This window comes from Episyrphus balteatus, chromosome 2 (assembly GCF_945859705.1).
Source record: "Episyrphus balteatus chromosome 2, idEpiBalt1.1, whole genome shotgun sequence".
In the NCBI taxonomy this organism is placed as follows: Eukaryota; Metazoa; Arthropoda; class Insecta; order Diptera; family Syrphidae; genus Episyrphus; species Episyrphus balteatus.
This window is the reverse complement of record NC_079135.1, coordinates 62,920,508-62,943,010: the sequence shown is the minus strand read 5'-3', so window position 1 is coordinate 62,943,010 and position 22,503 is coordinate 62,920,508. Positions and strand designations below refer to the sequence as shown.

Sequence of the window (22,503 nt, the reverse complement as noted above, 5' to 3'; positions counted from 1 at the left end):
TTTTACTAGTGTGAGTTGTACAGATGCACATGTATTGGTAAAGGGTCGGAGTGCAGATATATTGTTCACTCAAGGGGCGCCAACAGAAATGTAAATGGTCTCGTGAGAGACTTCCATATAAATGCTATTTTTCATCATAATTATATACGAATTTTAAACTGTTTTTTTCCTAAACTAAAAACAGACAGAAAATTGTTTTAAAATCATCAAGAGTAGCTAAAACATTGGCGGTCAATGATTGCATCGCCTTGTCATCACTAATAAGAGTGAGTTCTCCTCTGGAAAACGGGCTCGAAATTTGACAGATTATATAAAATTTTTGACAGTTTATATAAATTTGTTTTTTTTTTTTTATTTTTTTGTGGCTTCACTCGCCAACTCTATAGGTGTGATATACACCCCTTCCTGTACTTCTTATTCAATGTTTTAAACGAATTCTAAACAATTTATGTAAAAATTAGTTTGGTAGCACAGATTTAAAACTCTTCAAGAAGTTAAGCCCAGAGAAATCTCCGGGCTAAACAGCAAAGCCCACGGGGCTAAGGTGTTGTTGTATTAAACATGTAAATTGCTTAGCCCAGACTGCGTTTTTTTTGTCTAGTTAAGACCGGTTGTAATAAAAAACACACCTAGTAAGATTTTAAGTCTGTTCACTGACGCTGTGCTGGACTGTTCTAGGCAGAAAAGTACAGCTTTTTGCTGTTCATTGAGATTTTTTCTGTGCTGAACTGTTCTAGTTTCCTGTTCATTGACAAAACTAGAACAGTTTAGAACAGGATTTTCTGTTCTTGCTTTTGAGTCAGATCAGGTTAGAACAGAAGCGTGAGAAGTGTCAAAAGCAAAGCTGTCATTTTTTATTTTTGTTTTGTTTTAATTGTGCGAATATTTCTCGGGTGCTCGTGGTTTTTCTAACTAAAAACAATTTTTAATTATATTTTCCGCAGTAAAAATTCAAAAAAAAACATAAAACTAACGAGAACCGATAAGCAAAAAATTCATATAATTTACAATTTGTTTTTTTTTTTTATTTTGACAACTGACGTTTAAATGACTGTTCTAACTTGATCTGACGTTTCTCACGAAACTGTGCTGTGCTGTCCTGTTCTGATCTAGAAAAATCCTCGCTGAACAGACTTTTTATATACAAAGATCTCGTTAGCCCAATTGGCCCAACATCGGCACATAAAAGAACGCACTTCTTATATTCCTGGAGACAGTAGAGACATGAGGTGTCAGTTCAGTATTTTTCAATTGAACCCGGCAATTTTATTTTGACATTTGGTTCATTGTAAATTGTGATTTTTGTTGAACCTGTTTGTAAAATAAGAAGTTTTTAATATCTAATTTATTGCTTTCACTCTATCATTTGGCTATGGCATCACCGTCTGTAGTCACTAACGCAGTCAAAAAAGCACTATTATCAGAACCAGCTTCTTCTCCAGTATGCATTATCGTACTTGGAATGGCCGGTTCTGGAAAAACAACTTTCGTCCAAAAACTTACGCAGTTGTCATTTCAGCACTTTAAGCCATATGTTATTAATCTTGATCCAGCATGTCGAGAAACACCTTATCATCCCAATATAGATATAAGAGACACAGTTAATTATAAACAAGTTATGAAGCAATACAAACTTGGTCCAAATGGTGGTATCGTCACATCCCTCAATTTGTTTGCCACCAAATTCGAAAAAGTCGTGGAACTAATCAAACGCGCAGGGGAACAAGGTCATAAATGGTGCATAATCGACACCCCAGGGCAGATTGAGGTTTTTACATGGTCTGCGTCGGGCACAATTATCACCGAAGCTCTTGCAACGGGATTCCCCACAATTGTTGTTTACGTGATGGATGTTGTAAGATCCACCAGCCCTACAACGTTCATGTCAAATATGTTGTATGCTTGTTCAATTCTGTACAAAGCAAGGCTACCATTCATTGTCGCATTAAATAAGGTAGCTAATTTTCGATTCATACATAAATCGTTTTCATATAATTTTTTGTTTCAGATTGACGCACAAGATCATGACTTTGCATTGGAGTGGATGCAAGATTTTGAAGTTTTTCAAGAAGCTCTAGAAAAGGAACAGTCGTATGTAAGTAATCTTACCCGCACTATGTCATTAACTCTGGATGAATTTTACAAAGATTTGAAAGCTTGTGGAGTTTCTTCGAAAACAGGAATCGGATTTGATAAATTCTTTGACCTCATAGTGGAAGGAGCGAAAGAATACGAAGAGTGAGTATATTATTTTCCTAGCGTATCATCTAAATATCCCTCTATACAACTAATATAATAGGGACTACAAAGCTGAATACAACAAGTTGCGCTTGAAAAAACTAGAAGAAGAGGAAGCAGAATCTAAACAAAAACTTAACCTTATTGCTTCGAGTACAGGCGCTGGCTCTGAAGTGCCTCTTAGTTCCTTCATTGAAGAGGTATGGTGGCTCTAACATTTAAAACACTCGTTTTTTTATGCATGGCTATTTCCAGGTTTCTGTGGGGCGTAACCTGTCAGATATATACCTCAAACATCCTGGCAACGAAAGCTCTGAAGACGAAGATGGCAACGAGGAAAAACCTATTGGTTTTGGCGATGATGAAATGGAGGAGCAAAACTTCAACCAATTTATTGCTCAACGTAAAACTTCGCAACAAGAAAAACACAATAAAACAAATACAACTTGAGCTATAATTTTTAATTTTGTTTTTGCTTATCTGAACTTTTTTAACAATTTTCTATTATATTCATTGGAGAAGAGCTATTGGCTTCAGTGCTTGTTTTTGTCACTGGGTATACTAACATGCGCTTCTTAAAGTTGAGAACATTAGGTAATGTTTTTTCAACAAATTTAGGAATATAACCCTCGATAACATCTTCGCTAGGAAGTGTAGACTCTTCGTTATTTGAATTGATGGCATCCGATTCTTTCTTGTGCCCGATCACTTGTACTGACAACTTCCTTAGGTTGTTACGTTCGTTTTCCAAAAGAAATTCGATCAGATCCTGTTTAGTTATTCTTTTGAGAATCTCTACCTCACGCTTTCGCCTATCGAAAAGATATTCCTCGCACGATATTTCTCCCCAGTTGCGATTGACTTCTTCGGCTAGTGAGGCATCTATGACTTGTTTGATTTTAATCAACGATTCGCGAACGTGTTCGTACTCTTCCTGGTGTAGGTCATTTAGAATTGTCATCATTTGCATGCGGAATGCTTCAATACGTTCTTCTACGTACTGAGCAGTAAACTTTGATTCTTGGCATTGCACCGTAATGGAGTAACCAGCAATACCACTGTTTATTCTAACCGAAGCCGAAACGTCATAGCCAAGTTGTTCCTTAGTGCGAAGAGTATCAAAGAGAGGTTCGTCAACAAACATCATCAAAAGATCAAGAATACCTTCTATGCGTAATGAGCAAGGGCCAATTTGGTAGAAATTGCAAACAACTGAATTTTGATCGGCTATATTGATGGCGTTACATTGAACGTAGTTGGAACCTTGTGGAATCTGACAAGTTCGGGATTCTATTAAAGACGACTGCAAGACAAAATTTTAATTGAAAAATATACAATTAAAACAGATACAACAAATACTTACATCATTGACCTTCTGACAATTTAACGTGGTCAACACCGAGTTCATAACATTATGAGCAGTTTCCTCGATCAAATTACCTTGCATCAGTGCTTGAATGTACAGTTCCTTGGTATAGTTCTTGGAAAATTCTTGAATTTCTTGCAGAGATATTTCTTGCAAAATGGTAAACTTCTCAACAAGTGGCCAACGAATGTTTTCTAGCACAGTTAAACGAATATCCCTGAAAAAAGTTTAATAAATAAAACTATGTAAAGTACACCATCATTGCAAAAGGTCTAGGATGTACAGCAATTATAATTTAAGCGTTGAAAATGAGAAGGGGTTAAGTAAAAAACGATTCTACTTTCGTTTCGTATTTAGTTTGCTGTCCAAAAAAATATAAAATATAAAAACGCGTCAAATGTTATTCAAGGTCAATTATCAAAAATACTGAATTTTCACATATACATGTGCATAACGGTGATATCTATCCAATAGTACTGTATCCAAAACTTTTAGACCATAAGAATTATCTACAACAGGTGTTATTATTAAAAAAAAAGGACGTACATTTTCGAATCAGTTTTTTGCGTTTAGCTGAAACAAATATTGTGATGCGAAACTTTTACTCCATAATCTAATTTTCTTAAATATTATAAACATTTTTGTTTCTTTAATGATTGATAGTTTTTAAGATTAAAGCGTAGTCGTAGTACATTCCAGACTAAAATGATGGTACTAATCCTTTCATATGAATATTTGACATCCATCATCGCTGGTACATATAGCCCGGCGTCATTATTCAATGTTTGAAATCGTGGGCACAAAGCCAAAACCATGAAACTGAAAAATTGTAGTTTTGAGAAAAACCGCTTTAAAGTTTTGGAAATACATGCATTCTTATGGAAACTCGTGCAATGGAAATTTATATTTTAGGCTCTTATGCAACAGATGAAGGATTGGGATCGAGGCAGTGAATAGAGGGACCGATAACAAGTAAAATGACGCATTAAAGTGAAAATGTCCAAAAATGCAGATTCGCGGTTTTGGCGTTGTGCCGACGAAATGTAAACGCTGGAATTATTTGTATCTGTAGTAATAGTATAGGTAATTAACGAAATCGATGGCTGCTACCTCAACAGTGGGGCAACAAGTGGCAACAAAATTTAAAAGTTACAAAAAAAAGGTTATGTCTAACATGTTTTTAAACATGAAACCTGTCTAGAACGTTAGTTGAAGCGGACTCGGCTAGCATATTACAGAAGAAGTTTTACAAACCTTGTATAATACAATGATTGAATAATTATATATACCTAGATGTGACACCGGAAAAAACGTCCGCTATGTTTGAGGAGTGGCGCCACAATCGTTTTTTTTTTAAAGGACTTTTGGTTACTAAGTAACCACATGTACAATATTATTTTTATTTGGTGTATTTGTATTAGTTTTTTTTTGTGCTAGTAGTGTGTTTATTTTTGTTTCTGAAATATTGAAATTGAATTTATTTTAAAATTTTTGTAAAATTTTGAATTGAATATTTATTTTTGAATGTTTGATTCTTATGTATATTTGAAAGGATTTTGTTTTTTGTTTTTATTAACGACAAGAAGATTTTCTTCAGTTATAGAAGTGTTTATTTAAATTTTATTAGGGTGCTTTTTGTAATAACATCTAGGCCAAAGTTGTAGTTCACATTATTTGAATGTTTTCCACATGCACTGTGGCATATATTTACTATTTTCTTGAACCGCATAATGCAAGAGTAGGTTAGGATCAAGTTCATACAATATGGCCATATTTCACATTATTTTAAAGTATTTTAATACATATTTCAAAATATTTTAATACAATACGAAAAACATCGTTTATTTGCTTAAACTGATTTATGTTTGCGAAAAAGAACTTTGGATATACGGCTTTGTTCAAATTTGCAACTTTAAATCAAAATTTAAAGTTTTTATGAAATGTTAAATTTTGAAAGAAAAAAAAGTCTTTCCGTACCATTTTTGGATACTTTTCTTTATTTTTAATTAAAACATTTTTTTTTTATCTAAAATTTAAACGATATTTATTAATAAAATGTTCAAATAAACTCAAAAGGTAAAAAGGCCCATTTTGATCGCAATTGAAAGAAAATGTGGATTTTGGATAGTTCCAATGATTTTTCTATTTCACCTTTTGAAATAAAATATTTGGGTCTAAGATCCTAAAACTTAAAGAATGTAGTTTTTACATGCTTTTTATTTTGTCATGATACTATATTGTCAAGCTATGCATTCATACAAAAAAAAAGTTGAAATAACAATCAGACATGGGATTACTATAATAGCCCTGTTCCACTGGAGGTGGTAGTCTGCTAATAGTAGATTTTTTGTTTAATCTAGTTCTATCATCTACCTACTCATGCTCTTCTTCCCGAGTGGATACATTTTGTATTGAATTCGTTGAAAGTGCGTTCCATTGAAAATCGCTAGTGAACTACTAGTAGTACTTTGCCATCTCCCAAAGGAACAGGGCTTATAATAGAGAATGCAAAAAAGTGGGTCACGGAATTTCCGTTTGTGTCTGTCTGCAGCTAAACGGATCTACATATTAACATCAAACTTGGTATGAAGCATTTTTTGGAGAATTTCCAGAGGGGTTTTTAGAACTAATTTTTTTAACCAAAAATAACTATACCTGTCATAAATCAATTTCGGAAATGTTTTTTCTAAAAATCTATCTTATAGTGGAGTCAAATTAGCTTTATACCTCGGAATCCAGGGAAAGTCGATGCATCTGTAAAGTGACTATAGGGCTGCATTACTAAAAGGTCAAATAAGAAAGTTAAAAAAAAAAATTTCACCGCTCTCGATTACAACAGTTTTTATGGACCGTTTACTGTCATTCCGTATGCAAGCGTCATTCGGAATTGCTGTCTCATTTTAGATTTTGATCAAACTTTGTAGGGATGTTCTCTAGGACTGTAAGGAAGCAAATCCATGATGATTTAATTTTAAGTTGAGTGGTTTCCCCGCTAGCCGCATTCGAACTTTTTCAGAAGGTCATTTTTATGTTATTATAGCATTGCGTCTACTAAAGATATCTTTTTGTTTGAAACGCCATTTTAAAGCTTAAGAATAGTAATTTTTGAATATATATTAAAAAATTACGTAATAATTATCCCTGAATTAAAAATAATTTTTGAAAAACTGGTAATTTTGCTGATTTTTCATGGTTTTTGAATGGCTCCAGAACCTTGGCTATTATACGTAGGAAGCTTATACTTACCAAATATTAAATATAGATATTTTTCAACAAAATAAATCTAAAATGAACTCGACAGCTATACCCCTTATGCAAAAATTTTAAGTTCAAAGTATTGAGTATTTTAAAAAAGTTAATTTTTATACTGTCATTTTCTACGATTTGACTAAACGAAGAAATGTGAAACTAACAGTGTGTTAAGTTAAGAGTACGAACTAAATATACTATTAATTTCATGCTTCTATCTTATGTCAAACATAGTGCAATCAAAGCCTTAATTAGGGGTTATTTTGGCTTTTTAGCATTTTTGCGAATTTTCAAACAAGCGGTACACTAAGAAGATACGAAAATAACACAATTTTATTTAGAGGACTTAAAGTTAAAAGTTTCAACTTAACACACTGTTAGTTTCATGTTTCTGTCTTTAGTCAAAACGTAAAAAATCATAGTATAAAAAAATATTTTTTCAAAAAACTCAAAACTTTTAACTTAAAATTTTTGCATAAGGAGTACAGCCATCGAGTTCATTTTAGATTTATTTTGTTGAAAAATATCTATATTTAATATTTGGTAAGTATAAGCTTCCTACGTATAATAGCCAAGGTTCTGGAGCCATTCAAAAACCATGAAAAATCAGCAAAATTACCAGATTTTCAAAAATTATTTTTAATTCAGGGATAATTATTATGTAATTTTTTAATATATATTCAAAAATTACTATTCTTAAGCTTTAAAATGGCGTTTCAAACAAAAAGATATCTTTAGTAGACGCAAAGCTATAATAACATAAAAATGACCTTCTGAAAAAGTTCGAATGCGGGTAGCGGGGAAACCACGCAACTTAAAATTAAATCACCATGGATTTGCTTCCTTACAGTCCTAGAGAACATCCCTACAAAGTTTGATCAAAATCTAAAATGAGAAAGCAATTCCGAATGACGCTTGCATACGGAATGACAGTAAACGGTCCATAAAAACTGTTGTAATCGAGAGCGGTGAAATTTTTTTTTTTAACTTTCTTATTTGACCCTTTTATAATGCAGACCTATACTCGTTTTTCAGATGCATCGACTTTCCCTGGATTCCGAGATTTTACAAATTTTGTGTCTAATTTGACTCGACTATTAGTAGAAGAAATCAAATCGAATAGGTACTTGTTTTGGAGCTAACACGAATTTTGCTTTGTTCCTTTCACTTTTTGGGTTAGTGTATAAAAACAACTCAGGTTAAAAACTAACGCTCAGTTAAATTTTATGGTTATGAAACTCAACTATTAAATTTAGCCAAGCGTTAGTCTTTAACCTGAATATTAAATTGTTTCTTGGTTGAGTGAAATATGTATAATTCAGTTAAATATTTAGGTGAGCCTTTAATTTGATTATTGGTAAGGCTAGTAGAAAATAAAATTTACTAATGATAAGTTTTGGTGAATAATAGTAATAACAGCCTAATATTAAGTGAATGTATAAGTGTGGTCGAATGTTCGGTATTCGACCGAATCATTATTCGCAGCGGGCCCTACCAAAAATCAAATTTAAAGCTACTTTAATATTTACCGGAATTCTACATTGAGTTTCTCAACTATAAACTTTAACCGAGCGTTAGCCTTTAACCTGACTATTAAGGCCGTGTGTGAATTGCGTTAAATAGTTAAATTCGTGTTAAATTTTTGACACTATTGATCAGAGTTGGATACTTTTTTTTTATTCTGAATACAGGGTTTCTTTGTATTTGTGAAACCTCAAATGCGAACGTGTGATGAAAGTTTTGTTTTGTTTTGTTTTGTTTTTTTTTAATATTTAGTTATCTATTTTTTTTTTTCGTTTTCTTCACTTTATTTTAATATATGTAGTTTAAAGTTTGTGCATAGTTAAAAATCTTAAAATTGAGAAATGAACAACAAAGAATGACATTTCATTACATTGACGTCTTAAGTGTGAACATGTGTGCGTGATTCTGGTTTTGATTCTGCCTCAAAATTCGGAATCGATTTTGTCTTCTTTTCAGAATTAGAACTTTCATTGAGTGCCAAACGAACAGTTTCAGAATCGTTCGGAAGAATTCCGGACGGTCCCGGACGACCAAACGAAAACGCTATAAGTGCTTGATAGAGCCCGTTTTTTGGATTTTCAAAAGTTTAGTGAAAAATAATTTTTAACAGCTAATGCAGTTGATGTATGTAGTAGGCTCTGAAACAGGCTCCAGAAAAAAAAAAATAAAAAATACAGAAAGAAGTTGTCTTGAACATGAAAAATTTGATAATGGTCTTTTAAAAACCCTAATAATGCTTTGGATATTGAGATGAATAAAGTCGATGACAACGCACTGGATGTTACTAGGTATTTTTTTTATATTTTACAAAATTATTAATTGTACGTTCAAAAAAGAGTACTTATTCCTCATTTTGCAAGTCTTGTTTAGGTGAAATCCAAATGAAAACAACACTGACAAAATCTTCTTTGAACAAAACAGTATAACCTTTTATGCACTAGAAAGCTAAACTATACACCATATTTTAGATAATACTCTCTTCTATCTAAAAATGTCGGGTGCCACCTCGCAAATGCAGACAAGTACTCTGCAACCTTATCCAAATGCTAAAAAACGCAAAAATCACTTGTTTTTTGGCCAAAATATATAATATTTGATAGAGTTAAAGGCTATAAAATACATCTTGTTTAGCTTAGACTCTCTTCTATCTAAAAAATGTCGAGTGCCACCCCGCAAATCCACACAAGTGCTCGGCAACCCTACCCAAATGCTAAAAAACACTAAAATCACTTGTTTTTTGACCAAAGTGTATAATATTTGGTAGAGTTAAAGGCTATAAAATACCTACATCATGTTTAGCTTAGACTCTCTTCTATTTGTTTTGTCGGGTGCCACCCCGCAAATCCACACAAGTAATCGGCAACCCTACTCAACTGCTAAAAAACACTAAAATCACTTGTTTTTTGGCCAAAGTGTATAATATTTGATAGAGTTAAAGGCTATAAAATACATCATGTTTAGCTTAGACTCTCTTCTATCTAAAAAATGTCGGGTGCCACCCCACAAATCCACATAAGTACTCGGCAACCCTACTCAAATGCTAAAAAACACTAAAATCACTTGTTTTTTTGGCAAAGTGTATAATAATTTGATAGAGTTAAAGGCTATAAAATACATCATGTTTAGCTTAGACTCTCTTCTATCTAAAAAATGTCGGGTGCCACCCCACAAATCCACATAAGTACTCGGCAACCCTACTCAAATGCTAAAAAACACTAAAATCACTTGTTTTTTTGGCAAAGTGTATAATATTTGATAGAGTTAAAGGCTATAAAATACATCATGTTTAGCTTAGACTCTCTTCTATCTAAAAAATGTCGGGTGCCACCCCGCAAATCCACACAAGTACTCGGCAACCCTATCCAAATGCTAAAAAACGCATTAAAAATATAACGGTTAAAAAATTATTCGCGAGTCTAAATGATCGCTCTCATGTAGAGGATACAGAAAAAATTTAAATACTTCAAGAATTTACTTGCAGTTTGTATTCTCTAAAATGCAAAAGTGTGAATTTGGCTCGGTTCCTTTTGTTTCAAAAGGTTTTTTCCAATAAAACACACGATAAAAAATTCATAAAAAAAGTTAAAAATTTTGATTCGAGCATGTTACCTCCATGTTGGAGTTCTTTTAAACAAAAAATTCTTAGAACGATATATGTCACAGAAATGTGGCAGTACGTCACAGATTCATCCTGTCCAAAATACAATCCGACCGAATGCGGTTGGTTGCTGAAGGGCGAAAAGTTAGAGCCACTTTGGTTTGAAGGTACACTTTGGCCAAAAAACATGTTATTTTTGCGTTTTTTAGCATTTGGATAGGGTTGCCGAGTACTTGTGTGGATTTGCGGGGTGGCACCCGACAGTTTTTAGATAGAAGAGAGTCTAAGCTAAACATGATGTATTTTATAGCCTTTAACTCTATCAAATATTATACACTTTGGCTAAAAAACAAGTGATTTTTGCGTTTTTTAGCATTTGGATAGGGTTGCCGAGTACTTGAGTGGATTTGCGGTGTGGCACCCGATATTTTTTAGATAGAAGAGAGTCTAAGCTAAACAAGATGTATTTTATAGCCATTAACTCTCTCAAATATTATACATTTTGGCCAAAAAACAAGTGATTTTAGTGTTTTTTAGCATTTGGGTAGGGTTGCCGAGCACTTGTGTGGATTTGCGGGGTGGCACTCGACATTTTTTAGATAGAAGAGAGTCTAAGCTAAACATGATGTATTTTATAGCCTTTAACTCTATCAAATATTATACACTTTGGCCAAAAAACAAGTGATTTTTGCGTTTTTTAGCATTTGGATAGGGTTGCAGAGTACTTGTCTGCATTTGCGAGGTGGCACCCGACATTTTTTAGATAGAAGAGAGTATTATCTAAAATATGGTGTATAGTTTAGCTTTCTAGTGCATAAAAAGTTATACTGTTTTGTTCAAAGAAGATTTTTGTCAGTGTTGTTTTCATTTGGATGGGGTTGCCACATTTGTAGGGTTATGTTCTTTATATTATTTTATTATTTTTTTTCCTAGTTTGGCATTCGTTTAGCTTTTCTTTTTATTTTATCTGGCCAAACAACAGAGATATAAATGTATTAGTTATGTGACAATTTTTCCTTTAAGACTGGGTTCCCTTTTTCAGCAAAGTCAAATCTCATGTAAAAGCATTTGTGTGTATTATTGAATGTGTTTCGCTCTCTCGCCATCGAATTCTCTGGTTTTTTACTCTCAGGATGTTGGTTATGGTTTTCATTCATTGTCTCTTTGTGAGATCGCCATCGCACTCACGCGTGCGGGGTGACATGCAAATGGATGTAGGTATAGGTATACTACATAGATCTTTATATGGATATGGTGTTTGTGGACGAAAACTGGTTTGAAATTCAATATTTTCATGAAAGATTTCTGGAGTGTATACCTATTTATTTTTGAAATGAAAAAGAAACTTGTTTCCATGTTGCTGTTGTGGATGGCATTTGAGTTTTTTGTGTATCAGAGAAATTTTTTGCATTATAATAATAATTATAGTTGTTCAGCGGAGAAGCAGGTAGAGGATGTGTTATATGGGTGCATTGATATAATATACTTGACAGTATCCTTTGTGTAGTTTGTATAAAAATATGAGTAGATGCGCAGAAGGATTGATTTTCAGGTTCTTGCTCACTTTTGAGTTGTTCTTCGTTGAGAAATTTTTTGTCTCGCACTCGCGCGTGCCGGCTGACATGGAAATGTATTTACTTACAATATATAGAATGTTTAGGTTCTTATGTGTATGTTGTTTGAGGATGGACTCGATATCAATCCAATTTACTTTCAAAACCTTTTTAATAAAGATTTTTTTTTAAAGTCACCAATGTAATGAACTCAGTTCGTAACTGAATCGATTTTGTTTTTTATTTACTTATACCTACCTACATTATTAGGAAACAAAAATAAGGCAGCATTAATAACTTATAAGTTACTTTTTTTTAAACCTTGAAATTAATTTTTCAATTATGTAATCAAAGTTTAGGGAAGTTTTCAAAAATAATTTTCAAGCTCAACACTTTGAAAAACAATGATCTATTTTTTCAAACTGATACCTACCTATTTTATTTATAAATTCAGATAGGCATTAGCTACTTTTTTGCTCCTGTAGACAATGAAAAACAAAAGGACATATTTATATTATATAACCCCGCACGCACGCGCGAGTGTAGTATAATAAACAATACAACCCAGAAATCAACGTAAATATGGAAATCAATCATTGTGCACAAGCACATGTCAAATGTCAATACACATTTTTACACACAAACAAATGCACATATCTAATCCTTTACCTATATCCCCGCACGAGCGATGTGAATATTACACAATGCAAAGAATTTCGCTGACACCAAAAAAAAAACCCAAAAGTGTCAACTCGCAACCGCGGGTGCGATATTATAAACACGAAATGAATTGTTAGAAAAAACCCAAGAGTCAACAAGAACAAAACAACCCTTTTTGAAAACAAAAGATAATGATCTTGCAAAAAATATCTACTATCTACCTACTCTCTGCATCATCTTCATAATTTCATGAATGATTTCTGCCTGCCTGAGTGAGGAAATAGGAAACAAACAAAAAAAAGTATTATGTAAACACAAAAAACAAAAACAAAATATAACGAGAAAATGAGAGCGCAAGAGCAAGTTTTTTTTCAATAAATAGAAAAGAACAGAAAAAAAGAATTCATCAGCGCCAGCTTATGCGTGGCATTCTTTTGAACTAAATTTTCATGTGTGCGTGATCAATGGAATTTTCAAAGTAAAAAAAGCTAAAATAGACACTTTTTCAACAATTTATATTAAAAATACTGTGAGCAAAAATATATATTTTTTTTTTGAAACTGATTTGAAATATAATGAAAAAAAATAATAAAAATAAATTGTGGATGCTTTGACTGCCCCTTCCTCAAAAACAGAATGCAAATATTGGTTTATTAAAATCAAATTTTTAGTGTGTAAATAAAAAAAAATTTTTTTTTGGCAAACGGGTTGCATGAACAACTTAATTAACTTCTCATTAAAAAATACAAAAACATTTTAAAAAATAATCACGCTTTGCCCCACGACTAAAATGCTAAAAAAGTGCATTTTTAAACCTTTCCTTCAAATTAACCGTTCAAACTAACTTCAAATTAAATTTTAGAAATTTTATTGGATTCTCCTAATTTCCCTTTATTGTTTTCTTTTTGTTTCATCTAAAAACACTAATAAACGGTAAAGTTATTCTAAGAAGAGTGAGTAAAAAAACATGAAATTACAACAAATTAACGAAGCTTTTTTTCTAATAAAAAAAAAAAAAAAAAAAAAATCTGTTTCGCGTACTGCATGAAAACACATTTGATCATTATAAAACAAAAAAAAAATAAATAAAAAGTTTATAAACAACGGTGCCCCAACCAAAATTCTGATTCAATCTAAATTTGCAGGAAAAAAATCATTTTCGACCCTTATAAAAATCGCACAAGAAATGTTTCTAAAATTTAAATGATGCAAAAATATTCGTACGTTTATTACCTTTTCAAAAAAGTAAGTTTCATAAGATTATCTTATAAACTGCAAAAGTAATACAACAATTAGTCAACCATCTTCCATTAAAATGCTATGGAAACCCCCCCTTAAAATAGGGTTGCCACATGGAAGTTTTTCAGTATCAACTTATCTTTCATTTGACACTAATTTTAACCTCTAACCTTATGAGCTAAGTAACTCGACGGTCGCCTCTCCGACTATTAACAAATTTTGTTTTATTATACAACATATTTTTTTATTTTCAATTTAAATAGGTATTTTTTTTTATTTATATAGTGAATATTTTACCAGTGAGTTAGAATATCAGGTCAAGCTGCCTTATATTAGAACAAGAATGCTAAAAAAGCCCTCCAGGTTGAGTTTTATCGGTAGATAATTACCTATTTATTACGGAAACAGATCATGTATTTTCAAGCATTTTAACCTTACCTACTCATATTTGAATCTTTAAACAACACTGAACTTATGAAAAAAGCTAACCATTTTTCTTAAGACAAAGGCGCAAATCAGCAGCTATTCCCCGATTAGAGCTCATAATTATCAAAATATTTATGGAAACAAAAATCCACTCGGGAATCTAAAACTTGATTGTCAAGTTACATAAATTGACATGACAATAAAATATCTTGGAAGTTCAAACCCAACATAAGTTGCCGACTCTTGTGTAACAACTCTGGCGGATGCCCAACTCCAGATCGTTTCAGGCCAAATCTGCCTGCCCATGATTACGAAATAAAATAGACACATTGAGAAGAGTTTGGTAGATAAGAAGTGTCGTGCTCTGACGAGTCTGATACAAAATAAGCAATTTCTTTATTTGTCTAAATTAACGTTTCTTTTCTAATAAAAATAATAATAAAATATATCGTTATAAAAATATATCGTTTATAGTATTTCAGAAGTGGAAGGATTTGCGTGCGTACTGGAAGTTAAGTAGACGGTATTTATTGTCAATAATACCTATTTATAATACCTATTTATAAGAGATATGTTATTTAAAGTTGATCGAGTGCTGTGGTTTGGTATGAAGGATATTAGATACAGTTTGTGATTGTTTTTATTGTATTCTTGCGAAATTGAATTTTAATTCGAAACATCTAGAATATAACGGCAAAGCCATGGCGTTATATACAAGATGAAGCTTGTTAGAATAATGTTTTTTAAAAATTGAAAAAAAAAATTCCATACCACAATGGTCGATTTTTTGAGTTTTTGTGTTTTTTTAGTTGTACATGTTTTTTGGGTTGAGATAGACATAAACATTGCTCCAAAGAAAAAAAGAAGATTAAATCCTTCAAAATGCTGGGCTCACTAAATTTTTTCATTGAAAACACCGGCACACAAAATAAAAAAAGTGTCATGTACCGGAAACCAGAACTATCTTTCTAAATGTTTTTGGGGACGCTGAATCCGAATTTCAAGTCTGTTTGCCCCTGTCACCCTCCAGTTTTGAGTAAAATGCAAAAAAACTCAAAAAATGGAAGTTTTTTGCCTTTTTTTACATTTTTCTCAAAACTGGAGGGTTAACGGGCAACACGGACTTGAAATTCGGATTCAGTGGGTGCAAAAACATATAGACAGATAGGTCTGGTTCCTGGTACAAACAACTTTTTTTTTGGTGTGCTCGCACTGTCGCTTTCATCCCCGGCACACAAAAAAAAAATTTTCATGTACCAGGAACCAGACCTATCTTTCTATATGGTTTTTGACCCGCTGAATTCGAATTTCAAGTACGTTTTGCCCGAACACCCTTCAGTTTTGAGAAAAATGCAAAAAACTACAAAAAATTCATAAAAATTCAATTCAGCGTGCCCAAAAACATATAGGAAGATAGGTCTGGTTCCTGGTACATGACACTTTTTTTATTTTGTGTGCCGGTGAAATTAACCGAAATATGGCCATTTTAATCTATCTTTTTTTCGCATTTTTAGTTTTACTCAAGTAAAACGGAAACATTTGAGGGGAAAGTACGATAACTTAAGCACCAAGAACTGATAATGAGATTTTGTAGAGGGGTTAAATACAATCATTGCATACTATGGGAGGGGGTCAATGTCCCCCCGTTTTGGGGCGAGGGGCAATTTTCTAAAAAAAATACTTAAAATAAAAAAAATTATTAAAAAACAACGGCAACACTTACAGTTTTGATTGATACTTTTTTCAAAAGCTAGAATTATAAACTTAATATTAATTTTAAAATGAAGTTATTTTAATCAATTCTTTTTGAAATACCCGATTTCAAAGTCAAAATTGTGAAAAAAAAGTTTAAAAAGCACATTCAGTACAATTTTTACTTTAAAATTATTGTTATTATTCATTTTAAAATTAATATTAAGTTTATAATTCTAGCTTTTGAAAGAAGTATCAATTAAAACTGTAAGTGTTGCCGTTGTTTTTTAATAATTTTTTTTATTTTATTTTTTTTTTTTTAGAAAATTACCCCTCGCGCCAAAACGGGGGGACCTTGACCCCCCCTCCCATTATCATTATTATTTTAAGCTCAATTAAATTCTTAAATTGTAAGCATATATATTTTTATAAATATATATAAAAATATTTAGATACATGTTTTTTTTTTTTTTTTATTTTAAATGTAAATATTTATGTAATTTGAGTATAAGCCTCCCCCAGGCTTCTCCATCTGCTTCTGCCAAGCGCCTCTCGCCAGTATAATGGACATATTGCACGGATTTCGTCTCTCCATCGTTTGAATTGGCCGCCCACTCTTCTCTTCATATCTATTGGAACCCAATCTGTTGTTAGTTTTGTCCAGCGGTTATCATTTGTTCACATTATATGCCCGGCCCAGCCCCATTTTAGTTTCTTTACCCCCCCTCCCATAGTATACAATGATTGTATTTAACCCCTCTACAAAATCTCATTATCAGTTCTTGGTGCTTAATATTGTTTTCTATGGAATTAATATTTGATTGATTATATTTGAATTGAACAAAATATTCTTTATTAAAAATGAACGACGAACAATATTGAAAAAGATTTGAATCGAGAATAATAAATTTTCTAAAAACAAGTTTTGATACAAACATAAAAACATTCTCAGTTTAAACAAACATAAGTAAAGTAGAAAGTATGTTAAAGTATAAATTAACATTAAAGATAATTATTGATTGACTTCAACATTGAATTGAACAAAATATTAATTCCATAGAAAAAAATACTTAAGTTATCGTACTTTCCCCTCAAATGTTTTCGTTTTACTTGAGTAAAATTAAAAATGCGAAAAAAGATAGATTAAAATGGCCATACTTCGGTTAATTTTCAATGAAAAAATTTAGTGAGCACAGCATTTTGAAGGAAATTTAATCTTCTTTTTTTCTTTGGAGCAATGTTTATGTCTATCTCAACCCAAAAAAAAATGTACAACTAAAAAAACTCAAAAAATCGATTTTTTTGATATTTTTTTTATGATTGTTTCGACTATTGTGGTATGGAATTTTTTTTTCAATTTTTAAAAAACATTATTCCAATAGGAAATATAATTTCTACAAAAAGTTTTATATCCAATATATCAAAATTTTGCTTGTTTAACGAGGTATATTGAAAAAAACAAAAAGGGGGCTTTTGCACCCCTGTCTTCAGTTTCCACCCTCTCATTTAATAGCACTTCGCGGTTTTATCTTCTTTTATAACCCATTCAACGATTCCTGCTATAAAAACCCGTGAACGTCTTAGTTCCTTTCTAAACTACATAATCAATAGCCTAGAAGGGATATTGAGAGATGAACATGAAGTAGTTACTGTTTTGGGATACGAAATAGTATCCTTACTGAATGTCACATTTTTGAGGAAGGGAGGTAAAAGATATTGAAAAAAAAAAAATCACACAAAGAAAGCATGTATTTTCTTGTTTACATTTTCGGTATACGAAAAAGTAACAGAGAAGTAATGCTTTTTAGCTTTTATGAACGTCAATCATGAATTGAAAGGGTGAAAATTACTGTATGAATGATAATTAAAATGAAAGATACCTCAAACAAGTTCCATTCTGATTAGAGTATTAATTTGTTAAACCGATTGAGCGACCACTAGTCAATTAAACCACATGTACAAACTTAATCTAAGGGAATGGATTGCAGATAATCTCAAACGTCTGGGAAGAACAGAGGCTTCAATTTCAGAAACAACACACAAAACTAAATTTAATTGCAGCATCAAAGATATTGCAGATGTACTCCCAATATTTTCACCTGGCGATATAACATCATTTTCAGCTGAAAAATGGATAAACCGAGTGGAAACACTCTTTAAAATATACGACTGGGACGAAAGGGCTCTGTTGATGGCCGCAACTTCAAAGTTGCATGGCCCTGCAAAATATTGGTGCGATACATCTCAGAAAGTATCCGCTACCTGGGTACAACTTGCAACGGGACTCAAAGCCAACTTTAAAAATCAACAAAACGAAATCGAAACTCACCGACAGATGGTACGAAAGATTCGCAGACCTTACGAGTCACAGCAAACTTCAAAAGTATTGCCGATCTCAACGAGAAAGTCAAATATTGCGAAGATATTCGTGAGAATCTTCGCTGCACCCCTTCGTCTAGCACTGGGCTGCTTAGAGCAAATAATTATAATCGCCAAACAACCAGTGGACAGACAAATTGGTCACGACAGCCGCCATTAAATGAACGTCCTGGGTGGCAGGGCCGACCACCATTGCCTCAAAGGAGTTCACCCACTTGCTACAACTGCAATCAGGCGGGGCATATTTCCCTTGAATGCCCACAAAACAGAAAGAGACCTTGGGTACCTACCAAGGACTACAACTACCGATTTCCTAACAAAATTGAAAAACAGACCGATAAGAACGTCCGCATTAATGTTATCCACCGACAAGAAAAACCTGATTGCTTCTACAAAAAAGTCACTATTAGTGGGAAAGAGTATGCCGCTATACTTGACTCTGACAGCGAACAAACTGTGATCGAAAATTCTATTGCCAGGGACACTGGGGTACGAATAGATACCTGTGCTGTGACAATACATGGGTTCGGTGGTGGAAGTTGCCAAGCGTTAGGCCAAATCTCATGTAACATATGTATCGATGATGCTATCTTCCCGGTTAACACAGTAGTGGTTCCAGACGGTGGACTGCCTGGTTCAATTCTGATTGGAAAAGATATTCTCAACGATGCAATCTATACAGTGTCAAAAGAAAGAGAGATCCTTATTGTCAAAAGAAATGACACGATTTCAAACGGAATACGTAACTATTCGGAGATATTTTCCACCCACCTGCAAATAGATGAAGAGTTCGACTCAAAGGACCTAGTCACGCTGTTAAATAAATTCCACAAATGTGTGGCTATGGAAGAAAAAGAACTGGGTCGGACAAGACTGATTGAGATGGAAATAGAACTGAACAAAATTGAACCGATATCCCAGAACCCGTACAAAGTCCCCTATGCGAATCGAGAAGTTCTATCGTCCATGATAAGCAAACTACTAGCCGCCGACATTATCCAGGAATCAAAGTCCGATTTTGCTGCTCCAGTTCTATTTCCATCTCAATCAGTCTTGTCCGACCCAGTTCTTTTTCTTCAATAGCCACACATTTGTGGAATTTATTTAACAGCGTGACTAGGTCCTCTGAGTCGAACTCTTCATCTATTTGCAGGTGGGTGGAAAATATCTCCGAATAGTTACGTATTCCGTTTGAAATCGTGTCATTTCTTTTGACAATAAGGATCTCTCTTTCTCGAGAAACAGAGTTTTAAGAATAAGCCATGACTTGATGGGACATTTCTCAGAAAAGAAAACCACCACACACCTCCGCGCACGATATTGGTTCCCGAGAATTACTCAATTTGTGAAAAAGTATATAAAGGCTTGTGTCGAGTGCGCGTATAATAAAAAAGTAAGTCAACCTCGAGGAGAATTATTCCCAATCTAGAAGGGAAATGTACCCTTCGACACTATTCACCTCGACCACTTAGGACACTTCCTCAAGTCCACAAAAGGCAACGGCTATTTAATCGTTTTGGTAGACGCATTTACCAAATACGTCATCATCATAGCGCTTCCTAGCACCCAAACAGACATATTCTTGGTACTCCTTGCCGAATGATAACCGACAAGGGAACGTCATTCACATCACATGCGTTTGAAGAATTTACGAAAAGCCACTCTATTCAACATATCCAGATTGAAACTAGAACACGAAGAGCAAATGGGCAGATAGAGAGGTATAATCGTACCATTCTCCAAGCACTTTTGACAAGTACTGATGAAGAAACTAAATTGGACCAAAAGGCAAAATTTGTCCAGTGGGGAATAAATAATACCGTCAACGAAACAACGGGTAAAATAGCGCATCAGTTATTGATGGGGTACATACCTCGAGACCCATTAAAAGATGCCCCTACTCAATGTGTTGACTTAAATCAAACTATTTCTAATATAGAGAGTATTCGCAAGGAAACAGTAGAATCTACTTCTAAAAAACAAGAAAATCAAAAACCACACCATGATCAAAAACATCAAAAGGCAAAAACATACAAAGTTGGTGACCTGGTGATGTCTTTAAATGATGGAATTGCTGCCACTGGAACGTCCAGGAAACTGGAAGTAAGATACCGGGGACCATATTGTGTAACTGCCGTCCTACCACATGACCGTTATCAAATGGCGGATATGCCGTTTGCTCCCAGAACTCAGAAGCCTTATTCAGCTGTTGGGTCGGCTGACCGAATGAAACACTGTATTGAACTAGACCTAGACTTCGACGAGGACGGCGAAGAGTATCAGGATGGTCGAGACTGTAACAACTCTGGCGGATGCTCAATTAACTTTCTAACATCAAAATTGTATAAAAGAGGTTTCAAATTTGAAAACTAAACAATTTAAGTTTATTGTTTAATTTTTATGTGTATGTAGTAAGTTTGCTAAACAACTTGGATTATTAAAAATTTTTGTTTTTAAGTATTCCCGGTTAAATTTAAAACTTAATCAATTTTTTGTTACAGAACTTCAGAGAGAAAAAAAATGCCATTTTTCAATTTTTTATATATAAAATCTTACGAAATAATTTTTTTGGTATGAGCCCTAAGAACGGTTGAACTTTATTTCTACTAAAAAATCTTGATGGCTCGCTTATGCCGACTTTTCACGAGTCGATTTTAGCCGCACGATATGTCGCACGGCTAAAGTCGACTACAATTTTTCTATGGGGATTGTCACTTTAGTCACCTGAGGCTTACGTTCACACGATTCGAAAAGCTTCGCCGCACGGCAAAAATTGACTCGTTCGGAATTTATATCATTCAACATCCAACTCTATATATACATATGTATATCGTTTGCGGAAAACAGGGGTGAGGTTCTGTAAGGCGAAAACGAACGAACGTTTTCGTGTGTGCGAAAGGTTTGATTCATACAACTTGAAAAACGAAAGAATTTGTTCTGTATCTGTCGCAAATTTCCTTTCGTTTTTCAAAAACGAACGATCGTTTTCGTTTCGTTTTTTATAGAATGTACCCCCTGAGCAATTTCAATCTGTCACCTACAAATTTCTCTCCTGAAAAATGCTTATAAAGAACATTGGCAGGTTTTTCGTTTGGACACGGATCTAATGACCATTTGCATTCAGCGGAATTAGTAAAATCGACTGTAGTTATATTTTTTACAAAGTAGGTATGCTGATTCTTAAAACCGAAATGAAATCCTAGCTATGTTGGTAGGTAGCAGGTTTTGACACATTTTTATACGACTGTCGGGCATACAAAAACAGGTTTTTCAAGCAGTATTACCAGATAGGAGTTCCACTCATCTTTCAATTTATGAATTAGCTTTGCCAAGTCCATATATACAACTTCATTAGCCACAAAAGTGATAAAGTGAAAAGCAACTTTATTTTATGATACATACATATAGTTCTTTTGACTGAATAATTTACAAAAATGATACAGAACGTTTAGATTTAAGTTTAAAAAATAAATGTAACATGATCAATGAGAATTCTCTTTAATTGTTTTCACTACAGCCTAAATGAGATAATGGGCACGTTCAGGAAATATTAGGGACTAGATATTTAGGCAACGTCATTTTCTGAACGGAAATTTGAGTAAATTGACTAAATTAGTTTGGATATGATGCTATTGTCAAATTTCGAAATTTATTTAAGAATTTTACCGTTCGTATGGGTAAGACACCAAATTTCACTTAACTTTAATCAATAAATAAAATTAATTATAACCGGTAATGCACTTTTTAGTTGTTTTTCACACAAATAAATTTAATGTTGCTAAATAAATTCTTTAATTAAAAACAATCTGCTGTCATGTTGACAAAAAAAACTTTCCTAAATTTTTAGGGAAAATTTTCTTGCCTCACTTTCCAGTCAGCTTTCCAATAGAATTACCTAAATTCCAACGATTTTTTTTTGACAGCTGACCAATCAGAGACCGAGAAATTACCTAAATATTTAGTCTGTCTTTAGTTTCTGAACCTGCCCAATTTCGCAATGTTCGAATTTCCAATAAAATAATTTCCTACACTATTTGACATTCGAAATGAGATAATTTGCTAAATTTTCTCATTTTGTC

At 33.2% G+C, this 22,503-nt stretch overlaps 2 protein-coding genes across 4 annotated transcripts in view; one reads left to right on the top strand and one right to left on the bottom strand.

Moving 5' to 3' along the window:
• The first annotated feature begins 1,239 nt into the window (after positions 1–1,239).
• LOC129910215 (GPN-loop GTPase 1) lies at positions 1,240–2,702 on the top strand. Its single transcript, XM_055987499.1, has 4 exons — positions 1,240–1,954; positions 2,009–2,238; positions 2,300–2,438; positions 2,494–2,702. The coding sequence occupies exons 1-4, from the start codon at positions 1,373–1,375 to the stop codon at positions 2,686–2,688; spliced, it is 1,146 nt and encodes a 381-aa protein (XP_055843474.1). The 5' UTR covers positions 1,240–1,372; the 3' UTR covers positions 2,689–2,702.
• The window catches only part of LOC129910213 (nardilysin), a 61,513-nt gene continuing 41,694 nt past the window's right edge, over positions 2,685–22,503 (bottom strand). For all 3 annotated transcript variants that reach the window (XM_055987492.1, XM_055987491.1, XM_055987490.1), the window contains 2 exons: positions 3,602–3,821; positions 2,685–3,541 (listed from right to left, as the gene is read on the bottom strand). In XM_055987492.1, the coding sequence (XP_055843467.1) occupies positions 2,729–3,541; positions 3,602–3,821 (1,033 nt within the window). In that variant the 3' untranslated portion in view covers positions 2,685–2,728. The remainder of the gene's footprint in view (positions 3,542–3,601; positions 3,822–22,503) is intronic.

Coding starts and splice junctions, on each gene's coding strand:
- LOC129910215 (XM_055987499.1), top strand. CDS start 1,373: ATGGCATCACCGTCTGTAGTCACTAACGCAGTCAAAAAAGCACTATTA. Junction 2,239..2,299: donor GGAGCGAAAGAATACGAAGA/GTGAGTATATTA, acceptor CTAATATAATAG/GGACTACAAAGCTGAATACA. Junction 2,439..2,493: donor TTAGTTCCTTCATTGAAGAG/GTATGGTGGCTC, acceptor GGCTATTTCCAG/GTTTCTGTGGGGCGTAACCT.